General features: G+C 41.7%; 1 protein-coding gene across 2 annotated transcripts in view; it reads left to right on the forward strand.

The window, feature by feature from the left end:
• The first annotated feature begins 5,399 nt into the window (after positions 1 to 5,399).
• The window catches only part of DYNC1H1 (dynein cytoplasmic 1 heavy chain 1), a 72,904-nt gene continuing 53,730 nt past the window's right edge, over positions 5,400 to 24,573 (forward strand). For both annotated transcript variants that reach the window (XM_089522555.1, XM_089522556.1), the window contains exons 1-9: positions 5,400 to 5,688; positions 14,647 to 14,734; positions 16,425 to 16,598; positions 18,513 to 18,768; positions 19,725 to 19,911; positions 20,050 to 20,321; positions 21,867 to 22,094; positions 22,579 to 23,655; positions 24,173 to 24,352. In XM_089522555.1, the coding sequence (XP_089378681.1) occupies positions 5,415 to 5,688; positions 14,647 to 14,734; positions 16,425 to 16,598; positions 18,513 to 18,768; positions 19,725 to 19,911; positions 20,050 to 20,321; positions 21,867 to 22,094; positions 22,579 to 23,655; positions 24,173 to 24,352 (2,736 nt within the window). In that variant the 5' untranslated portion in view covers positions 5,400 to 5,414. The remainder of the gene's footprint in view (positions 5,689 to 14,646; positions 14,735 to 16,424; positions 16,599 to 18,512; positions 18,769 to 19,724; positions 19,912 to 20,049; positions 20,322 to 21,866; positions 22,095 to 22,578; positions 23,656 to 24,172; positions 24,353 to 24,573) is intronic.

Below are 24,573 nucleotides of genomic sequence, written 5' to 3' on the forward strand. Positions count from 1 at the left end.
ACAAAAGGAGAAGGAAATGGTAACGGGGGGGGGGGGGGGTGGGGAATCAGGTCCAGCATTCTTCTCTCCCTCTGAGGCCTGGACCAAGGCAGATGAACCGGAGGGAGGGCTCTTCTTCTTCAGGCTAGCCCTGGTGGAGCTGGGCCAGCCTATTCTCTCCCTCACAGGCCAAAAGATGACAGTTAGGGAGGGAGAGAATAAACATAAAACATAAAGGTTAAATGAATAGTAAATTTGATAAAAATAAATTGCAAGATAAAACCAGGGAGAGGGAGGAAACAGGTATTAAAAATTCAATCAGAATAAAACATTATTTGGTTTAGAAAAGTACCTTAGGCTGAACTTAACACAGAGACAGAATAGCTTTCACCAGAGCTAGATCTCAGCAAGTGAATTCTATGGTAAGAACAGGACAGTTTCAAAAAATATCCTACCACGAAAGAACATATATCTCTGGTGCTCCAGTCATAGAGGACACTGTGCATACCTTGTTTGATTGTTGTATATATGCCAAAGAGAGATCCCATTACTTACAACTATTTTTGGTTAGAATGGCCAATTGGGATCCAATTGTTAAATTGTCCTATTTCCTTTCTAGGGACCATTTACACTTAGTACGTTGCACTGCAAAACTTATTACAAAAGCTGCTCACTTGAGAGATTTATTTATCACACAAAACGGGGTCCCTTGCCATGGTGATGAGCTTTTTTATATAAGGGACACCATTTTACTAAGCCATTGTATTTAATGAGACTTGAGCACCCATGGATTTTGATATCTATGTGGAGGTCTTGGAACCAAACAGCATACCAAGGGCCCATTGTATAGAATTTCAGCCTCGTGTTGGATAGCCAATCCAACATTTTTAATTGGAATGTGATATTTTCCACCTGAGACTATTTTCTCATTCCTGGCTGTGCATGTTTCAAGTGGAATATCTTTTGCAGCATGATCTCATATAAGTTTATAGCATCAGGGTAAGATTTGAAGGCCATCTTGTCTGCACACACCCTCAATGCAGGAAATCTCTGAGCTGGAGAGAATCCCAATAGATGGATGTCCAACCTTTGTTTGAAAACTTCCAACAAGCAGAGCTGACGCTGCATTTTATTATGTAACAAAAGTACAAGCCAGGCATTATACTGTGCCATGAATGCCAATTTGCAAAACTATGCATTAACAATGATAAAAATGAAAACAAAACGGAACAAAAACTCAACAAAATGCCATTGTGACAGGCTGTGATGTCATGGGTTTGTATTTGAAAATATTGATTGATTTATTGACTGGGAGGGGGGAAAGAATGGGATGTTGAAGAGAATGCTGTTGGAGAAATCTGCATAAGGCTGATGATGATAGACAGTTGGAAGTTCAGTTAGGCAAGGGGTTTGAGTAGACTAGGGTTGGAGGGAGAAAGGAGAGTTGGGCCTGTTACAGACTGCCAAAATAAAGCTGCTTCGGGTCTCTTTGGAGATATGCTATTTAAATGATGCATGGGTCCTAAGAGTCCGGAGGTCGCGCCAAAGCCACACTCCATTCCTAAGCACTGGAGTGCAGCTTTGGTGCAGCTTCCGGATTCTTCGGATGCATGCATCATTTAAATAGCATACCTCCAAAGAGACCCGAAGCAGCTTTATTTTGGCAGTCTGTAACAGGCCTTGGTTTGGGGTTTGGTCTGTTGTGAGTCAATTTGAGAGGAGTGTGAGAGGGCATGTAGTGTTTTAAATGTAATAATCTAATATGTTTTACTTCTGTAAATAACTATTTCTTTTTGTTTTTATACACTGCTGGGTTTCCAGAAAAGCTGACTACCAGAAAGCTTGGATTCAGACAAGGTGTCAATTTTAGCAGCAAAAATGGAGGAGTAGCGTCCATCAAAGATGCTGTGGTTGTGTGCCTTCAAGTCGTTTCCAACTTATGGTGACCCTAAAGCAAACCTATCTTGGGGTTTTCTTGCCAAGATTTGTCCAGAAGAGGCTTGTCATTGCCTTTCCCTGAGGCTGCTCAGGATCATGGCTGAATTGGTTTCGTGGCTGAATTGGGGTTCAAAACCTGTTCTCCATGTTGGAACAATGGATTTGAAAAGAGACTAATTGAGACAAGGTACTATAAAAAGGCTTTATCTATGGCGGGTTACAAACCACCAAAAAATATGTATGGAATACGTATTCGGGTTAGGAAGGGGCGGTGCTTCCGCACCCCCCTAACCCTAGTACGTATTCCATACGTACAACATGGCGGCGCCCCTTCCACATGGGGGCTGCTATGTTTACATATCGGACGCTGTGCGTCCGCACGTGTCGTGGCGTCTATGACGTCGCCAGTCCGCCCCTGGCGCCTCGCGACATCATAGAGGCGCCGCTTAAAGAAGCTCCATTTTGGAGCTTCTTTTTCGGTCCGTGTGGGAGCCGCGCGGTGTGGCTGCTGCGGCTCCCGCACGGAGCAAACGGCGGCGGCGGCAGACCGCCTCAAAGCGGCAGTTTATAACCCGCCCATAAGTGCTTAAAAGGGTAACAAACAATATATATAACAGAATCATACAAAACCCATATATACAAAGGATACAAAATAAAGCATAATAGTAATGGCAAACAATAATAACAAATAGCAAATGATTATACAAACTATATAATACAATCAAATAACACAAGTATAATGCAACAGAAAAGAAGGCTGAGAATAAAGTGAGCAAAAGAGGGAGGGAGGAAGGCTCACTACAAAGCTAGCCTCATTAAAGCTCAAAAGTTGATTAGAGCTATGCATATACAACTGTAGGTCATCTGTGTTCCCAGTAGCTCTCCATTAACCCTGTAATGGTTACTAACCCTATAATGGCTCAAGTGTAGAGCATGTTACTGTTCCAACACTCCAGAGTCAGAGTTCAACACTCAAACCACTATGCCACGCTGGCTGTCCTAATATAGAGTTCTATCACGGGGTTTTCTTGGCAAGGTTTCTTCAGAGGGGTTTTGTTGCATCAATCCTGATAAGTAACTTGAAGGCATTTAGATTGTCCCCACTGTTAGTGTCACACAGAGGGAAAGGAGAAAGTCCTTGCACTGGAGGCAGAAGTGAGGATCGGAGAAAGCCCTCACTCACTGCCCTTGGTAACTCCAGTGAGCACCATGGACATCTTCACAGTTGGTGGGTTAAATGGTAGAAAATTCACACTTGGCCACAGCGGTGGGATTGTCTGAGTGGAGACCCCAACCCTTGGTGGGATAAGGGTTGGAAAGCCCCCATATTTGCTGGCAGATGCAGGATTGCCTGAGAGGAGAACCCCACACAGGCAATAGTGAATCCCACCGTGGGAGAAAGGCCGGAGGTAAATCCTGGAAATAAACAAATAGGGGATAATATACCTGTGTTTTAACAGATGAGTCGGTTTTAGTAGAAGTCAGCATTTGTGAAGTGAGCAGAACTAGACAGTGAACTCCTCATTCCATTAGCAGATGCCTTTCCAGAATATGGACGGTGACTGTTGTACCAATCGGTCTTAACCATGTTGATTCAGATAGCGAATGAAGGGAAGCCATCTTTCCCAAAATGCATCCTCCTCCCGTATTCCTTGGAGTTTATCAGACAAGGGACATTGGAAGTATAATCCAATGGCAATCTGAAGACAATCATGATGTTTAACGTTATTGCGTGATAGACTACCACATGCAATTTTGGGCAGTGGCAAGCTATTTTCGGGCAACAGGAAGTCAGTTTGAATGCAGTTCGAATTCACGTAAATTCGCTGAACTAGTGAATTCACATGAATGCGTTCTGGCCCCACTTTCTTTTCCTTTGAAATTAAGAGAAATTCCTCCCGTGTGATAAAGTCCCTTGTGTTGTTCTGGACAGGTTGGTTTCTTTTCTGCCCAGCAAACAGAACGAGATTCTTGGCTCCAGAAATGTCTGCAGTTAGATTTCATATCTCTCCTGAGGGAGGCCCCTGAAATAAATAGAGGCCAAAGTGTGTTATGCTTTTTCCAAAATGAAAACATCCATCCACTGAGTACTTGGAGATGGATCTTTCTTTCTTCTTGTGGGTTCTATGGGGGGCTTTCCAGTTTTTGCCTCTTCTCCTTCATTTGAAGGAAATGTCAGCACAGGCCTCGGCTGTAAGAAGTAGAAGCGATGTTTTTGTGAGACATTTAGCCTTCTCTGTCAGAGAGCTCTGGTGCCACAACAAACTACACTTCCCAGAATTCCATAGCATGGAGCCACGCCAAGCTATGCTTAGGCAAAGTCCTAAGACCACATTACTTGTGGATAGACACAAGCAAGGAAGCCACGGCCCTGAGTTTGCAAAGACCAGCAGCGTTGTTAGTAGTCAATGGTTTTCTGTGATGGCCAACACAGCCAGAAACTGAGCTGACAGCAGACTGCAACAGCTGTGTGAGATGCTCTGACTTAAAACAGAGCCTATATGAGGTGCACAAAGCCCCCTTTTAAACTGGGGAGGTGAGCCTTAGAAGCTCAACTGAGCAATATAAAATAGTTGGTTTCAGGCAGAATGTGCTTGACATAATAATGCTAGGAAAGAGACTGGTGCAACGACACTCGCATCATGGCTCTGTGTGTGTTTGTGTTTGTGTGCCATCCTCTGAGGATGAGAGAGTGTGAATTGCCCCAGGCCACTCAGTGGGCTTCCATGGCAAAATAGGGATCATTTGAGTTACACAAACAACACAGACTAAAATTTTAATATTACAAATTAAAATACTTATTTAATTACACACACACACACACACACACACACACACACACACACTTGGGGAGGCGCAGATCTCTGGGTGTGAATATATATGTGTGTGTGTGGTTATTTTTTTAAAATTATAACCACACCCACATACACACCATTATATGTAAAATTATAAAAGTGTGTGTGTGTGTGTGTAGTAAATTTCACATATATCAGTTGGCCAATAAAGGTATCACTGGTGGGTTTTTGCTTGCATTTGTTAAATGGCCGACACAGCTACCCCTGAGTGCTTACAATACAATACAAATACAACACAATACAAAATAGTAGTTGTTTGCCTTTTACTATTCTGCCTTTGGGTTGTTCCGATAAAGGCTACCCCTGTTTTGTGGATTTGGGAAGCTGTTGGGCTTTCAGTGCCAGCTTGCAATGACGATGCTGCAGTGCTTTCGCATTTGAACTACGACTCCCATAATGCTGAGCGGTCCCTTTGCCGGCCTGTTTTCCCGATGCACCTTGGGGCTTGTGGTCCTTCGACCGTTGACGACGTCATTTCTTTCACGGCGTTGGGCGGTTCCCCGGGACTACGTTTCCCATGAAGCCTCGGGGCGGGCCGTCAAGGCGAGGAGGTATTTAAAGCGCGCCGTCGCCGGGCGGAGGGCTCTCAGTGCTCACAGCCGGGCTCCGCGTAAGAAGAGAGCTGCGGTTGCCTTGGCCGGAATGTCTGACCCGGGAGGCGGCGGAGGGGGAGGAGGCGGCGGAGGGGAGGATGGCGGGCTGGAGGTGCCTGGCTCCGCGGTGCAGAACGTGGCGGACGTGTCGGTGCTGCAGAAGCACCTGCGGAAGCTGGTTCCGCTGCTGCTGGAGGATGGCGGCGAGGCCCCTGCCGCCCTGGAAGCGGCGCTGGAGGAGAAGGGCGCCGTGGAGCAGATGCGCAAGTTCCTCTCCGACCCCCAGGTCCACGCCGTCCTCGTCGAGAGGTCCACCCTCAAGGGTCAGTCGGGGCCCCGCCCCGCCCTTGGAGGGCCTTCAGCCCAGCTCCCGCTGGCTCTGTGCGTTTGTGTGTATAGATAGGCAGGCGTATATGGTTGTATATGTATTTATAGGGATATGTGTGTGTGTGTGTGCATATGTGCAATATGTATATACGTGGGTGCAACGTGTGTACATTGTGTATCTATACATATAGGTATATGTGTGTGTATATTATGTATGTGTGTGTGTGTGTGTGTGTGTGTATATATATATATATATAATGTGCGTGTGTGTGTACATACACACACACACAGATGCGTTGGCGTAGAGGTTGTGAGCCCCCGGGCGAGCGAGCGAGGCCTTGGCCAGGGCCTGCCGGTGGCTCTCCCTGGGCCCCAGAGTACAGTCCAGCGCTGAAGGCACTGCTCGCTCGGGTCCTCTCTCTCTCTCTCGTGCATTTGTCTTGTTCTTGTTTATTGTCGTTGTTTCTTTATTGTGATGCTACACTCAGCCTATGAGACTCAAGGGCAGAAGTAAGCGAGGGGTGTGTGTGTGTCTCAGCCTCAGAGGCTGGCCGTGGCAAACGCCCTCGCAAGAAATCCTGGCAAGAGAAGCCCAAGAGAGCCAGGGTCGCCCTGAGCCAGAAAGGAGGGCATGAAGGCAAACAGCAACACTGCCTGGCTCTAGTTGTGTGTCTGTGCCTCCAAGCCCTGTCTTGACTGAAGGCGACCATCATGAACTTGACATGAATTTCTTCCTCCTCGGAGCTGGATCTTGCAGCACCTGGTTTCTCAGACACCCAAGAAGGCTTGGAGGCAGTTAACAGCCACAACATCAACAACAACAACAACAGCTCCCATCCAGAGCTCCCTGGCCCTGCTTAGCGCCCAAGATCAGATGGGATCACAGCTGTGCCTTCAGCCAAGCTTTTGTGTGTGTCGGCCCCAAACACAGTACATACATACACACACATATGTGCCGTATACGTGGGTGTGTGTATATGTCAGCCCCCGCTATGCACACACATGTCAGTCACTTGTCGACTTAGAGCAACCCAATGCATTTGGCATGGTTTTCTTAGGCAAGCAATACTTGCCAAAGGCGACTCTGTCAGCTGCTCGGTCTCCCATCCAGGCACTGGACCAGAGCTGACCCTGTTTAGCTTGCCTTTTAGGAATGCTTTGATGTTGTTGTGTGCTTTTGTCTCACTTCTGACTTATGAAGACTCCTGTCATGGGGTTGTGGTTGTTGTCTTGGGGAGGGGGCTTGCCATGGCCATGGTGGGTTCCTGCGCGGCGGGAGGCTTGGAGCGGGTGCCCTTTCCAACTCTGAGGCTGAGAGAGTGTGACACTCCTGGCCCACTCCCTCCGACTGAGGCATTTCAACAGCGTTGTTGCTTGTTGTGTGCCTTTGTGTCCTTTCTGACTTAGGGAGAAACGCCCCTAAGGCAACGCTGTCGTTGTTGACTGGCAGAGTAGGTTCCTTCCCTCTTCCTTGTGCAAAGGGCCAAGATGGCGGGGAGGCGGCGGGAGAGAGAAAGCAAGAGGGCGGGGCTCATGGCGGCGGAAGACAAGATGGCGGCGGGCCTTTGTCCTCCTCTGCCTCCCAGGAGCCCCGCTCTCTCTCTCTCCCTCAGCCAAAGACAGGCGGACGCTTCCACCCTTTACCACACAAACTCAGTATGTCAGGGAAGTGTAGGGGAAAAACACCTTCTGACCATCCAAACTGGAACACCGTTGTTGTTATTATTATTGTTATCAGTCAAAGGTTATAGCCGTGTTCGTCTCCAGAATCAGTGCATAGAGAGATCTTGTAGCACCTCTGAGAGTGAGGCTCATTGAAAGGAAGAAATTGGCACCCATCAGCTTTCTTTCCTAGACGTATTTATTTTTGTTCTCCCAACTTGGGAGCCAAGCTCACAACATACTGGGTCCCAATTTTAATTGCTTTTTTAAAAAAATGTTTTTCGTGTGTGTGTGTGTGTGTGTGTGTGTGTGTATATACACACACACACACATTAAAAACATTTAAAAAACAATTAAAACTAAAATCCTCAGGTGCAGACTGAAATTGACCAAAGCTCACGCTGCCAATTTCTTATTTTCAGTTGGCCTCAAAGGTGCTACACGATCTCTCTGTGTTGTTGTTGTTGTTGTTGTTATTCCAAAAGCTGGGGATCAGGGCAGCTTACAGTATTTAAAAAAACCAGTACAATTAAAAGCATACAAAAAGATACATCATACTTGTTTTAACTTAAGACTGTTCTAAGTTTTAGGCTATTGCAGTGTTAGTCTGTAGAATCAATACACAGAGAGATCTTGTAGCACCTTGGAGACTTATTGAAAGAAAGAAGTTGGCAGTGTGAGCGGAGTGGACACCAGGCACAGACATTCTCCCCCACCAATGGCATAGATAGATATAGGTCTGTCCCTGGTTTCCAATCCACAAAATGCATCTGAGAAAGAAGCCAAAGTCTACAAAAGCTCATGCTGCCAACTTCTTTCTTTCAGTTAGTCTCAAAGCTACTACACAATCTCTCTCCATATACACCCAGAAGGACTATGTGTTCCTCCTTACTATCAGCCACTAATAGCTTCATCCTCTGGGCATTTATCCATTCCCCTTTTAAAGCTGTCCAAGCTTGCAGCCATCCTCACATCTTGTGATAGCAAATGCCATGCTCAAGTGTGTGTGTGTCCTTTTTTTCCCATTGTATAGTGACATGGAGCCAGAGTGGCATAGTAGTGTTGCTGCACTACAACTCTGAACACCAGGATTCCCACCTCATCCATGAAACCCAATGAGTGACCTTGGGCAAGTCACACACTCTCAGCCCAGGGCAAGGGCAAAACCCCTTCTGAACAAATCTTGCCAAGAAAATCCCATGATAGTGTCACTTTAGAGTCGTCATAAATAAAAAATGAGTTGAAGGCACACAACAACAACCATAGTGACACAGATGCTACTGGAGCTTCTGATCCTTTGTGTCTTGTGATGAAATGAAATGAGTTGAGGCACCATCTAACTCAGGCAGCACCACAATGCAGAAATAATTCAGGGTTAACTGTCATGGAATGATGCTGTGGAATTGTAGTTTTGTTGTGGCATCAGAGCCAGAGAGGGCTAAATGTCTCACAAAACTAGAAATCCCAGAATTCCATAGCATTGAGCCATGGGAGTTTAAGTGGTATCAAAGTGGACTGTTTCTGCATTGCAGATGCAGCCTCTGTACTGTTTGCTTTGACTGACATTGTCGTTGATTCCCAACAGCCACAGTGCCCCACACATCTGAGAGTAATTCACATTTGGGGCTGTAAATGCTATATTTCATGCAAACATAGACTTGCTTCTGCACAACTTTTTATCAGAAGCTTTTGCTGTTGCCGGGATAAATATGGGTGTCTTCTGTTCTTTGCCTGTCAAGCTGATGTAAAAGGCTTGGGGAGGAATAAAAAGCTCAACAACTTACAGTCAGGAGCGAAAGGAACAATGCCCACACAGGTTAATTTGATGTTTTCTTTTTCTCTCTTGCTATAATTTATATGAGGGAGAGAAGGTACAGTCAAGCCTCACACCACACACACACACACACACCAGCAATTTGATTTCATGGAGAGCTGCACTCTGAATGAAATAATGTGCTGGTTCACCACACTGAGTGGCCCAAAGGAAGCTATTGCCATGGATTCCATATTCTTAATGTGTCTCATTAGCTTCTGAGTTGGTAACTGCAGGGACAGGCAGATACCTCTCAGGGCCCTGGATTTGTTTTGCAACATCTGTTTGTAGGTCTCTAGTTTATGTGAACACAGGAACATTTTGTTTTCTCACCCTCCTCCATTCTCCTTGATTACCCAACTGAGAAAACAGCAAATACATAGTTTTTCCCTAGTATTTATCCCTGCTTACTCTCTTGACCAGCAGTTATTATAAAAAGCAACACATTGTAGAGTACATTAAAAGAGCCAGAACCTGCTTTGTGTATTAGATCCCCTCCTGTGTCTTTCCTTATGAGAAGCTTGAGTTTAGAGGTGAGGATGCTCTGGATCTCCTCCATTGGATCAGTGCATTGGATTCAGTGCATATGACGTTCCTTCCAACTCCATCATTCTTTAGTGCTTTAAATTCTCTTTTATCAAATTTGGTAAAAGATGTGTCACATTTTGTATTTTTCTGAACAGACTCTCGTTTGAACAGAGAATCTATTTATACAGTGGGCCCTTAGTATCCACTGGGGTTTGGTTCCAGGACCACCATGGATCCCAAAATCCTTGGATGCTCAAGTACTATTAAATACAGTTGATAGTAAAATGGTGTCCATTATATAATAAAATGGCAAAATCAAGGCTTGCTTTTTGGAATTTGTATATTTATGTAATATTTTTATAAAATGGTGTCCCTTATATAAAATGGCAAAATCAAGGCTTGCTTATGTGTTCAAGCAAGACATTTTGCAGTCCTCTTGACCATGACATGGTTTTAACAGGTGTGAGAATATGACCTAGAACACACCCAACATTTCCCTGTAACTGCACGCCATAAGGGTGTGGTGATATTCTTTGTGTGTTTCACATATAAAGATTTTATATCATACTCTGTTAACATTGCTCTTTTATTTTCATCATAAATTCAGCCACTGCTGTTTTTAAGACTGATCAAAATAACTGTTTTTTTCTTCTTCGTTAACATTTGATATTCTATGATGTGTACAAAATCATCCTTAAAATGATATGCCAGTAAACTCCCTGCTCCAGTTGCTGTAGTTATAAATTCATTACTTAGCCTAAAATGTCTGTGGCATGTGAATGCATATTTTTATGGGATTCAGATGAGATTACTATGGCAAGTTATATGCCAGATGGAGTATAAAAGAAATATGTTTCTATATTTGTTAAAGTTCAGATGTTAAATTTTGGATAAGTTCTAATTAAAGTCTGGACTTGGGAAAACAGTGTGGAAACTCTTTTGCCTCCTCTATCAAGTGAGTGCTACTTGCTGTGTAATGCTGTATGTACTGATATTCCCCTAAACAGTATTCGATGCTACCATTTCCTATAGATAAGCACTTCACTCCCATTTTTGAACATTGTTAATTGGTTTTCAGAAGGCCCTTCCCATTTTGTAAAGATTAAATCTGTGGTAGAGTTTGCTGTGCCTAGCCCACAAACAGAGTCTGGACTGTTTTCCAGACTCTACTGGGTGGGCTTTTTTGAATCTTAGATGAAGTACCATAGCTAATTTCTAGAAAGCATCATGTAACACACACATAACTATGCAAAGGGATCTTCTAGTGCCTTTGAGACTATCTGAGCAAAAGAAGTTGTATCGTAAGATTTTGTTGATTTGGCCTATTTCCTCAGATGCACAGAGTGACTTTGCACAGAGATAGAGATAGACTAAGGTCTAACCTGCATTGCAGAAATAATGCAATTTGAAGCTGCTTTAATTGCCATGACTCAATACTGTGGAATCCTGGGATATGTAATTTAGTGAGATATTTAGCCTTGTGTGTTGGACAGCCCTAGTGCCACAACAAACTACAAATTATTTCTGCAGTGCAGATTCAACTCAAGTGTACGAAAGCTTATGCTACAATTTCTTTGGCTCAGGTAGTCTCAAAGGTACTACAAGATCCCTTTGCATGCTGATATTGCATACCAACACAGCTACCATATGTCTCTGAATTCTACTGCCATAAGTATAATAAAAGTAGAATGTTTGTTTTATGCACAATAGAAATGGAAGAACTGTCTGCTTTAAAATCCTTGAACAAGAGTAGTTATACCAGACCATAGCATAGTATTCTCTGTGATTCACAAGCTTTTTAAAAAACAAAAATAAACATGGACTGGTTTCCTGACTGAATCATAGTTCTGGAATATCTTGATGATCCTCGTGTTATATGAACTTCACGGTTTCTAAATCAGTTAATATGTTTGAAGAGATCAGCTTCTGTTGTTAAAAGCATAATGGCTGCCAATGCAGGATCCCTACTGAGACCATGCTCAAGATGGTACATACTAGTGGTTAATGCTGATTCGTTGCATCACTCCTGTTTTATCCTGGAAATCCTACAGCCATATTAGTGAATTTAATTCAGCCATGTTTGAATAATTTGAAGTGATTTCGTGTGTCAGAGAGTTTTAAACTCTTCAACTGTAGTGCAGTTTAAGTTTGAACTGAATTGCAAGTTTGAATATTCTGCTTAAATGTCTGTATTTTATACATATAAAACGGAACCACTACTCAATCTGTGTAAGAATGTACCATCTTTGTTACTGGAAGTACCAGCCCAAAACTTTTAAAGGTTGCAGATGGTCTTACTGTGAGAACTTCAGGACAAATGTTGATGAGGTGTAAATACACCCGCCATTCTTAAATATTAAAATCCTAGTTGGTTTTCTATTTTGTTCTTGTTTAAAGTATCTTTCAACAAAACAGCTAGATGCCTGAAAGCAGATAATATGTTGCATACAAGCCTAAGTTCTCTGTCAGGCAAATGTAAATTGTTTGCCCTAAACATGCTGCACTGGAAATTTAGTAGCATTGTACAGAGTTTAAATACTGTTGTACATAGTGGATGAGATCAGATTTGTACTTGAAGGTGTGTTATGCTAAAGGATTTCAGAATTAATTAAAACCTTTTATTTTTTATTTATTATGGTATTTATACCCTGCTCTTCAGCCCTAAAATGTTTAGCTGATTCTTTTGTCCCCCTCCTCTTTTGTTGTTGTTGTTGTCAAACTGAGCTTATATTATGGAGGGTTTAACCAGTTCTCACTGCTAAAGCTGAATTCTTTCTGGCAAAGATTACTGTATTCTCTTTGTATACTTTCTCTTTCTTTTTTCTGCGTTTGGGTGTGCCTCTGATGGGAGCGCTGCTCTGCTGCATTGCAGTGGTTTCACTGCTGTAGTGTTGGCTGCTAAAGGAATGACATCATCCCCTGACTTGGCAGTCACATTAACAATGATCTTCCCGTTTGTCCTATAGATGACTCAGAACTTAAGCTGTTTTAAGAAACGTTCAAGATTTTAAAATCTTAGTTGTACAATCAACCTGGCCTTTTTAGCCAGATTTCAAATCTCTTGTATAGAAGTCAAAGTAGGATGCTCAACATAAAATAATGACCAGGCAAAGGAAAACATTGTGTGAACTAGTAAGAGCTTGTGCTCATAACTCTTCCTAGCTTTAAAGTTATGCCGTTCTGGGAATACATGATGGGCAAGCCTGCAATCCCATATATACAGCTACACTAACCTACAAACATTAATCTATTAAACTAAGGCCCGTTACAGACGGGCCTATAGTACGGACTGGGTCTGTATTAGGGTTAGAAAGGGGCGTCACTTCCGGACACCCCTAACCCTAATATGGACCAAGTCCGTACAAAACAGCGGCTCCCATTCCACACGGGGGCCGCCATCTTAACGTAGCGGACGCACTGCGTCCGCACATCGTGCGGCACATATGACACTGCGAGTGCGCCATTATTATATCCGCACCACAAAGAGAAGTGCCATTTTGGCGCTTCTTATTTGCAGCACGGAGGAGCCTCGCGGTTTGGACGCTGGGGCTCCTCCACGCTGCAAATGGCGGTGGCGGCAGACCGCCCCTTCTGGGCGGTCTGTAATGCACCTAAATTACTCCCAAACTCTTCTAATCCCCCAACTCCCTCCTCCTATATAACTATAATAGTTAACACAATAAACACAAACAATTTTAGCACAAGTAATCCAGACTATGTGCCCGAACAGACAGGCCAAAATAAAGCTGCTTCGGGTCACTTTGGAGGTATGCTGTTTAAATGACACACACATTTTAAGAAGCCAGAAGCTGCACCAAAGCTGCACTCCAGTCCTTAGGACTGGAGCATGGCTTTGGAACAGCTTCCGGCCTCTTAGGACGCATGCATCATTTAAACAGCATACCTCCAAAGTGGCCCAAAGCAGCTAGCTAGCTTGCTTGCTTGCTTGCTTGCTTGCTTGCTTTATTTATTTATTTATTTATTTATTTATATGATTGTGGGGGGAACCCTGGTGTACATTTAGATCAGCAATGACAAAAGTTCTTGCATGGCAGGGGAGATGGACTGGATGGAATAGCCCTTGTGGTCTCTTCCAACTCTATGATTCTGTGATTGCATTAGTATCATCACTAGGGTTAGTGTCTCACACACAGCCCATTGCTCTCCTTCCATATCACACCATACAGAATCCTTAGTAATGTTTGTTGTACTGCTGTTATTCATTGATAGTAATTCCCATATACCACTGAATGCATAAGCAATTGCTGTGACGTCAACTGCTAGCAAAATTAAAATTATACCTTTAAATTAAAATATAATACATATAGCCTAAATGTATTTACATGTATATACAGTGGGGCCTCCTTATCCATGGACTTGCCACCTGCAGATGTAAACATCTGTGGACTGTAAGCCCCTATTGTCCCCAATTGAAGTGTGTACACATGGCCATGCTAGTGGGCAATCACACATCACATCGCCATAAAGAGAACAGTACTTGAGGTCCTGCATTTTTCGGTATCCGTGGGAGAGTCCAAAACAGATTCCCTGCAGATACCAAGGCCCCACTGTAGTTCCATGTAGTTAAAGTGAAATTTTGGTAAGATGTGATTTTTTTAAAAAAATGTACAAGGAATTTTTTGAAATTTAATTTTAATTTTAATTTAATTTTAATTTTTTTTAAAAGCCAAACCTGAGACCTTTCCTTTCACTGAGCCTTGCCCCAATCACACCATCTCTTCCACTGAGCACCAGCATTTTAAAGCAATGCTTGTTAATACCACAGTCCATTTCTGCCAAAGGGCACATGTTTGGGGAGCAGTGGTCTCACCCCCCTGCACCCCCTAATGATGCCCCTGGATTGCATCATTATAATAGGCATCTTAGCAAAAACAGGTGTTGAATAAGACACTTAAAACTGATACTAATCAATGTTCCTCATTCTTTGCAGAGGATGTTGGTGATGAAGGAGAGGAAGAAAAGGAATTTATCTCCTATGGTATAAGCACTGATATTCATTATGGGATAAAGTCAAACAGGTAAGTCAGAACTTTCTCTTCTGACTTGTTTTAAGAGTTAACATCTGATCCTGTAATCTTCTGGTCAAAATAATTGTTTTGCATTAAATATGTTTCTCATATATTTAATAATTTCTCCACCATAAAAAGTTACTGTTTCACTAAATGGAACAAGAAAACATAAATATGAAACAACTATATGTTAAGCCAGAGGAAGCTTTCTTGTTTTGGTATTGTAAATGCTTCTCTTGACTGAACCAAGAATGAGAAACCTTTGGACCTCCACATGTTCTGGCCTATAATCCCCATCAGTCCCGCCAAGCATAGCCAGCAGTAGGGACTGTGAGAGTTCTAGGCCAGAACATCTAGAGGGCTGAAGGTTTCCCCTGCCCAGTGTTAACAAAATAGAGTAAAGTTCTCTTTTGAGTATATCAGACTCCGTGATAATCTGTTGTAAAGAGATCTTGTAGGACCTTTGAGACTAACTGAAAGAAAGAAATGCAGCATGAGCTGTCATAGACTAATGTCTACTTCCTCAGATGCATTTGGCTCATACTGCTAATTTTTTTCTTTCAGTTAGTCTCAAAGGTGCTACAGATCTCTCTACAACTGTTTCTACAGACTCACACAGTTATTTCTTTGAATTCTACCTCAGTGATATTCTGTATTTTTTAATCTTACTTTCTGTATTTTAATTTCATACTTTAAAACACAGGTAATTTTTTTGTATTTTAAGTATGAAAACTAAATATGTATTCTTCAGTAACATTATTCATTTTTATGACTGATTAGTTGGATGAGGCTTTTGGAATTTGACTAAAAGAATAGGTTATAGAAGATAATAGACCCAGTTGTATGTTGGGTCTCAAAAGCCTCCATTGTTGCAGATAAAACTCTTGTTCTGGAGGCCAGGAGAGATAAGCAGAGTGGGGCTATTCTGAATTATGGGCTTGAGACTCCTTGTAGATCAGTGGTTCCCAACCTTTTTTGTGTCCCACACCCCTAGAAAATGTTTGATTAATGTTCGCATCCCTGCAAAAGTAATATCACATTTGAAGATGAAGGAGTCTAATTTACAATGCTTAACCCATAAATTGAACCACATACAATACTGTGGATGAACAAATTGAACTTAAATAAGCTTTTAACTCAGTGCATAAAATCCAAATCTAAATGGAACAATTAATTTATTCATTAAAAATGTGTGATGACTCATCACTCATAGACACAAGCCACTCTTTTGTCATACCCCCTGAAATTCCATCTCGCACCCTGGGAGTGTGGGCATCCCAGGTTAAGAACCCCCGTTCTCAGTGTTAGCACTGTCCTGAAGATCCAAAAGAGAATAGTTGATGAAGTGCTTGAATTTAGGTAGGGATTCACTTTTTTATTTTTAAAAAGGAGATAAAATCTGTCATAGAATTGTTGATTTTCAATCCGAGACACATGGGAACATGTTCTTTCCATTCAGTTTAGGGCTTAAGCCTGTCTAGGCCTTCTCCTGAATTTTAGCATTTATTTACTAAATGCTAAAATTCTAACATTTAATCAAAATCATAGTTCATAATTTGGAAGACTTAAGAATTTTTGTTGTTTAAGCTGTACAATTCATGTTAATTCTTTTTATTCCACAAATATCTGGTGAATGTAACACTTGCATCTTCTCAGATTAAATGGAGTATGTGCTTACTGATATTTCTTTGCTTTGCAGTTTGGCATTCATTAAGCGAGCACCAGTAATTGATGCAGACAAGCCTGTGTCCTCACAGCTCAGAGTTCTCACCCTCAGTGAGGACTCTCCTTATGAAACCTTGCATTCCTTCATTAGCAATGCCGTTGCTCCTTTTTTTAAATCCTACATCAGAGAGTCTGGCAAAGCAGACAGGTAACTACTTTTCTTTGTAACTTTTATATACACAAAAGACATAAAAGAGTGAGAACAGAATACAGAGGTGGGAAATATTCTCATCAAATTAAGGTCAGAATCTTAAGAGCTCAGATCTTCAGTGTGAAGACACCTTCCTTGATACCCAGCAAGATTGTCTGCCTCTCCTAATGTGTGTGTATGTGTGTGGATAGGTAGGTAGGTAGGTAGATAGATAGATAGATAGATAGATAGATAGATAGAGCGAGCCTTGGATCCCTGCAAAGTGAAGCACCAGGATTTCAGCCGTTCCCTCCATCTTCACCTCAGACCAAACAGTATTTTGGGAGGAATGAAAATAGTAGGGGCTTTAAGTAAGGTGTGTTAGTTCATAGCACACCCAGCCGCCTGTTAAAATCTACACACAAAGAAGAAATGTAAAGGGCCTTTCCTGCTGCCAGTATTGTGACTTTCAGAGAAGAGGTGTGGGGTGTCCATATGGTTTGTGAGGAGGGCTATGAAATGGTCTGGGGTGGGATGGAGAAAGATACAGGATGCCCAGGGATAATAGGAAGGATTTGTGAGAGTGGGATGGAGAGGAGACGAGGAGTGTTTCTTGCATGGTGAATCTATATGATGTTAGGTTGCATGTCCGTGAACTGATGGGGTGTATAGGTTATACAGAAGAGTTAGTGTGGCAGTAATTGAGAGAGGGGGGGGTTACAGTGTAAATATAAGAGAGGTGATTTCTATGATTAGCACATGTGTCTATGGTTCACTTGTTGGATTTGGGTGTTCTCCTATCTGGAGCAATGCCTTTGGTGGAACAAATAATGTTATAGGTGATTTGGGGAATTAATTAGTTTGCCCTTCTGTGGAATTGGTGGTCTGATGAAACAGAAAACTGGATTCAGAGAAAAGGATTTGTGTCCTAGGGTTGAGCTCTGCCCTCTGTCTTATGTCCAGGTTCTTTGGCAAGTTGTCTTTTAGCCTCACCATTTATCTTTTGGTGAAATGGATGCATTTTGATGGGTCTCAGCCATCACAGTAGCCACTTTGTGAATAGACAATTCCTTTTCATAGTAGCCATTTTATGTGGGCAACCTGTAGCACCATTTCAAAATTCCAGATGTGCCCACATGTTGGAAAACTCCATTCCTTTTGACAAACTCTACTAAGATTTTCATGCATTTGAAAATGCATGTGTCTGCAGGTTTTAGGATTTTCCATTTCTCTGCTTATCAGAACTTCTCATGCCACATTTAAGGCAATTTCTATAGGCCCCCATAGCTTAAGGGGCAATTTGGCAGCTAGCACAGAGCACTGTATGTTGAAAACAGAGGCCTTTGCAACTGCACGTAATTGATTAACTGCAAGCAATTAACCCATTAAATCACAGTCTTCTATTACTAAATTTGAAACAGTAATATTTTACCTAGTCTTTTGGGAGGTGCACATTTACCATATATACTCGATTATAAGTCATCCTCTCGTATAAGTTGAGGGCAGGTTTCGGTACCAAAATTATGGATTTTGATCTGACCCGTGGATAAGTCGAGGGTAAAACTTAGAGGCATATAACAAAGGATATAAAGGATAAAGGTAAGGAAAACAGTGCCAAAGAACTTACAAAGTTCTGGCAGACATAACTCTGCTTTTCCAACCCAGGCATGCAAAAAGGTCAGAAGTGGAGCCATGGTGGACAGAGTAGAAAGGGTTGGTGCTTCTTTTAGGTGCTCTTGGGATGAACTAAACTCTCTCCTTTTGCCACTCTCCTCAGAAAAAGAGAGTGGTTCCTTTTTTGACCCATGGATAAATCAACCCAGTTTTTTGGGGGTCAATTTTTGACTGAAATTTCTAGACTTATACATAAGTATTGCATGTGAGCTTGGTTTTGACTTACATTTCCTGTGGTATACTTCTGTGTTCCCTCAGGGATGGTGATAAAATGGCTCCCTCGGTTGAGAAAAAAATTGCAGAACTTGAAATGGGACTTTTGCATCTGCAGCAGAATATTGAAATTCCAGAGATTAGCTTGCCAATTCACCCAATTATTACTAACGTTGCTAAGCAGTGTTATGAGCGTGGAGAAAAGCCAAAGGTTGCTGACTTTGGTGATAAGGTTGAAGACCCAACTTTTCTCAATCAACTGCAGTCTGGAGTTAACCGGTGGATTAGAGAGATCCAAAAGGTAAACCATACCTTCTAGGGAGTACAACAGGGCAATAGGCCCACTGATTTAATTTAGGCCCATAAGAGCCTTTGTTTAAAGAACAGGACCTGCTGTGGGCTCAGAAGAGGCTGGACAAGATAATATAAGACAATTGAGCTTTTTAAGCCTCTGGGTCTAAATCGGGGGAGGAGTGATATGCCCTATTGTGCACTTTAAAGGATGCTGTTGCATATTTAGTGTGTGGGTTGGGAGGTTTGCAAACTGTGGGCGAAAGGGTTTCATTGGTGACATTTAGCCCAGTCATAATCTTAAGTGATACCCTGCATATAGAGAGAATCTGCTCTAGTATGCACTACAGAGTCATCTGCAACAGAGAGCTTCTTGAATGTAGGCAGATAGCTCAACGGTAAATGTCTTAATGTAGGAATGGGCTATAATACGTATATAGTACTACCCCCATATCCACAAAGGATACATTCCTGGACTTACCATGGAAACACAGATAATAGCGAACTCTGTTGAAATGAATGACTTCTGGAGGAGGTTGATCATAAGAGTTGTGCTCTAGGTATTTCAGGGTCTTCCAGTGCAACTCGATGGTCAGTTTCTGCTAGAAGCATCCCATAGAATCTGGTGGACATAGAAAATGCCTAGAGAGAGCATATTTTTTTAGACGTGGGTAAGTGAAAGCAGCAGAGGTACCACTCTCATGGATATGGGAGTTATACTGTAGAACCAATGTTATATGTATTTTAAATTGTACTTTTAATGTTGAAAGCTAAGTTTTAGGTTAATTCATTTCTCTATTCTTTAGTTTGAGCAAGACACACTCACTATTCATGTAGCCACACAACTTTTCAGAATGTAGAGCTGTTCAAGTAGGCATTGTGCTCATCTGATTACCTAAAAGACCTTATGTACATTTGGGTACTTTTAATTAAATACGTATTAATATTTCTGTCCTTTTTTTCAAGGTGACCAAGCTAGATCGAGACCCTGCATCAGGTACTGCTCTGCAAGAAATTAGCTTCTGGTTGAATTTGGAACGTGCTCTTTATCGCATCCAAGAGAAGCGTGAAAGCCCTGAAGTTCTCTTAACTTTGGATATCTTGAAACATGGCAAGCGTTTTCATGCTACTGTCAGTTTTGATACTGACACAGGTAAGAAGTTATAGATTCTGCTCAAACAGAATTTTCCAGAAATGTAGATTCTGGGTCATTTGGAGGTAAATTGCACTGCATATTATTATCTTTTAGCAGTTTGAAAAATCAATGTCAATTTTCTGTTGCACTATCCAGGTTTAAAACAGGCACTGGAGACAGTAAATGACTATAATCCATTGATGAAAGACTTTCCTCTGAATGACCTGTTGTCTGCTACTGAACTGGATAAAATAAGGCAGGCCTTAGTTGCGATTTTCACTCACCTGAGAAAAATCAGAAATACAAAGTACCCTATTCAAAGGGCATTGCGCTTAGTGGAGGCCATTTCAAGAGACCTGAGCTCCCAGCTGCTCAAGGTCTTGGGGACAAGAAAACTGATGCATGTTGCTTATGAAGAATTTGAGAAGGTAAGATTGTCTTGCTGCTTATAGAGTGGAGGAAGAGTATTGTGCATTTCGAAGGAATGCCAGCTCCATCACAAAATTCTCATTGCAGTCCTCATAGTTCACAGAAGTATTAGTATTAGAAACAAAAAATGATGGTGATATCACTGAGATGTGTGGGAACTTTACTTAACAAATATTAAGTAAATATGGAGTAGATGGAAATACTATTAGATGTATCCATAATTGATTGGAAAGCCTTGTTCAAAGAGTCTGTGCTTCAAGTTGGTAGGAGGTCACAAGTGGAGTGTCTCCAGATTCTGTCCTGGGGCCGACACTTTTCCAATTTTTTATCAGTGATTTAGATGATGGAAGTAGAAGGAATCTTTCTCAGATTTGCAGATGATACAAAACTGGAAAAGGTAGCATTGGAAACTAGGAACAGAATTCAAAAGGAGCTTGATGAACTAGAAAACAGGAATGAAATTATTAAAAGGAAATTCAACAGAAACAATATAGAATTTTTACACAAAAGCCACAAAAACTAAATGCATAGGTATAGGAATTTATCAGTACTATGTATGTAAAGGACTTTGGGATTATTGTTGATCATAAGGTGAACATGAGCCATCAGTGTGATGCCTGCAACAAAGAAGGCAGATGTTATCTTGTGTTAATAAAAGCATAGTTTCCAAGCCAAGGGAAGTAATAATCCTCCTGTATTCTGCACTGGTTAGGCCTCATCTGGAAAACTGTGTTCAGTTCTGAGTACCTCATTTTAAGGAGGATATAGACATGTTGGAGTCAGTTCAGATAAAGGCAACAAGGATGATAAGTGGTATGGAGAACAAAACATATGAGGAGAGGTTGAAGAAGCTGGACATGTTCAGCTTGGTGAACACTCTTTAAATATGTCAAGGATTGCCATAAAGAGGAGGATACAGGCATGTCCTCTGCTGCCTCAGAGGATAGGATCAGGTCTAATGGTTTTAAGTTACAGGAGGGTAGATTTCAGTTGAACATGAGAAGGAACTTCTTGATAGTGAGAGCAGTTTAGCAATGGAACCAGTTGCCTAAAGAGGTGGTGGGATCTCTTCTGGACATATTCAAAAAGAGGCTGGACAACTACCTGCTGAAGATGCTCTAGTTGGAGATCTTGCATTGTCCAAAGGGTTGGACTTTATGATTCCTTCCAGCTCTATGATTTGATGAAGTCCTGCACCTCTTAGATCCCACCACCAGCACACATGCACACCAAAATTCTTATATCTGGTCAAGGGGACAAAGAATTGCTATTCGTACAAGCTTCCAAGAGCAGCAATTCTTCTTTAAAACAAGGTATAGCCTCCCTATCTTGTGCCTTGTTTTGTTCTCAAGCCCACTAGAAGTGAACTGGCAGCTGTTTCTAATTCCATTTTGTGTGTAATTGAGTCTGTGAGGGTTTTAGAAGCAGAAAATTGTCAGTGGTCCACCAGAGTGTGCCCACTCCAGTTCTGAAATCATGTCATTGGTGGATACATCTAATGTACTGAAGTGAAGTGTTCAGAATCTGTATTCATCTTCTTTCAGGTCATGGTTGCGTGTTTTGAAGTCTTCCAGACTTGGGATGATGAATATGAGAAACTGCAGGTTTTGCTGAGAGACATTGTGAAAAGGAAGCGAGAAGAGAATCTGAAGATGGTGTGGCGTATCAATCCTGCTCACAGAAAGCTGCAGGCTCGCCTTGACCAAATGCGGAAGTTTCGACGCCAACACGAACAACTGAGAGCAGTTATTGTGAGAGTGCTGAGACCTCAGGTAATATATTTTTCATTCTCTTTTGCCTTGTTAATAATGATGAATGCTTCTCTTTAGTTTCAGCAGTAGTTTCTATTATGTATGCAGTTAGTCTTGTCAAACCTTTGAAAGTAAAAAAAATTGGAATTTTATTTTACATTTCTTTACTCTTAAAGAAGCATTTGCACGAAGAAACAAAAACATTGACATTTGTCTCTTGACTCAGATTAGTTTCCTCTTGAATACTTTACCCCGTAAAGTCAGAGAGAGAAATGAATTTACTTCCAAAGAAATTGCTTAAATGGCAAAGAGCACATATTACTAATTTTTAGGGTAGATACTGCAAATATATATTAAATTGGAGGCTAAAACTCAATGAATAGGCATGTAAATTATTGAAACCTTGTGGAGTGTTAAGACTATATCTCTGCATAATGTTGGAAATAGTATCATTACTACTACTAGCATTGTAATAAGATATCCTTAACTGTTTCTTTTTCTGTAGGTGACTGCAGTGGCCCAGCAAAATCAGGGAGAGGTGCCTGAACCCCAAGACATGAAAGTAGCAGAAGTGCTGTTTGATGCTGCTGATGCCAATGCCATTGAAGAAGTAAACCTTGCCTATGAAAATGTTAAAGAAGTAGATGGTTTGGATGTTTCCAAAGAAGGCACAGAGGCCTGGGAAGCTGCAATGAAGCGATACGATGAAAGAATCGATAGAGTTGAAACTCGCATTACTGCTCGCCTAAGAGACCAGCTTGGCACAGCAAAGAATGCCAATGAAATGTTCAGAATCTTCTCTAGATTCAATGCTCTGTTCGTCAGGCCCCATATCCGAGGTGCTATCCGTGAATACCAAACACAGTTAATTCAGCGTGTGAAAGATGACATAGAGTCGCTCCATGACAAATTCAAAGTACAATATCCACAAAGCCAGGCTTGTAAAATGAGTCATGTGCGGGATTTGCCTCCTGTATCAGGCTCTATAATTTGGGCTAAACAGATTGACAGGCAGCTCACAGCATACATGAAGCGTGTTGAAGATGTTCTTGGGAAGGGATGGGAGAATCATGTGGAAGGTCAGAAACTAAAACAAGATGGAGACAGCTTTCGTATGAAGCTGAACACTCAAGAGATATTTGATGACTGGGCTAGGAAGGTTCAGCAGCGTAACCTTGGGGTCTCTGGTCGCATTTTCACCATCGAAAGCACTCGTGTCAGAGGCCGAACAGGAAATGTCCTCAAACTAAAGGTCAACTTTCTCCCAGAAATAATCACGCTTTCTAAGGAAGTCCGTAACCTTAAGTGGCTTGGGTTCCGTGTTCCTCTTGCAATAGTCAACAAAGCCCACCAAGCAAATCAGCTCTATCCTTTTGCTATTTCTTTGATTGAAAGTGTCCGGACCTATGAGCGGACCTGTGAAAAGGTGGAAGAACGGAACACTATTTCCCTCTTGGTTGCTGGTCTGAAGAAAGAAGTTCAGGCTTTGATTGGAGAAGGCATTGCTCTGGTGTGGGAATCTTACAAACTTGATCCATATGTCCAGCGACTAGCAGAGACTGTCTTCAACTTCCAGGAAAAGGTGAGTTAATTTGGTATTCAATATTTGGGTTTGCCGGTTTGAAATAGGTGACTATTGAAAAGGTAATATATATCATAGAAGCCTGGAGAAATTAGCGTGCAGATGTTAAAGATGGTAGCAGCATTTTAGTTCATCTTGAAGTGCTGATACAGTCTAATAACAGAATGGATTTTGCTAGAATAAAGTAGTTCAAGTAGAAAACAACGATGCATTTATTCTAATTTTTTCCAAAGTAACAAAAGTATATTAAGTGCTAAATATGCTGTAAATTGGCTACTTTAACTGTTACAGTTTTTAAAATACAATGTAATCTGTGAGAGAGACATCTCACCCTGGTAATAGACATGTATTTGGTTATACATGCTAAATCCCCCATTAAATTAAAAAAAATATTGGTTCTAGTATTACAGAAAACAGCAGATTGGACATCCATCAATGCAGAGTTGGCTTTATGGAAAGCACCATTTTGAATATCTAAAACTAATTCATAAATGACTGCTTTACTTCTGTCTTTCAGGTGGATGACTTGCTCATCATTGAAGAGAAAATAGATCTTGAAGTCAGATCCTTGGAAACTTGCATGTATGATCACAAAACCTTCTCAGAAATTTTGAACAGAGTTCAAAAAGCTGTGGATGACTTGAACCTTCATTCTTATTCCAACTTGCCCATCTGGGTTAATAAGTTGGATATGGAGGTGAGTTTTGCAGGCAGTTGTCAAGTGAAGGTAACTTTTAATTTGGTAAGAAACATAGCTATCTGGCTTGCATACTTCAGAGAGATCTTGAGTAAAAGCATTGTTCGATTGATAGTTCTCTCTATTTCCCAACATTGCAATACAGAGTTAAACTGCATATCACTTTTATGGAGGTTTTCAGTTTGCTGTGCGCCTTCAAATCATTTCTGGCATATGTCAAT

The sequence above is a fragment of the Sceloporus occidentalis genome, unplaced genomic scaffold (genome assembly GCF_023333645.1).
Source record: "Sceloporus occidentalis isolate IW3139 unplaced genomic scaffold, rSceOcc1.0.p SCAF_4, whole genome shotgun sequence".
Taxonomy (NCBI): Eukaryota; Metazoa; Chordata; class Lepidosauria; order Squamata; family Phrynosomatidae; genus Sceloporus; species Sceloporus occidentalis.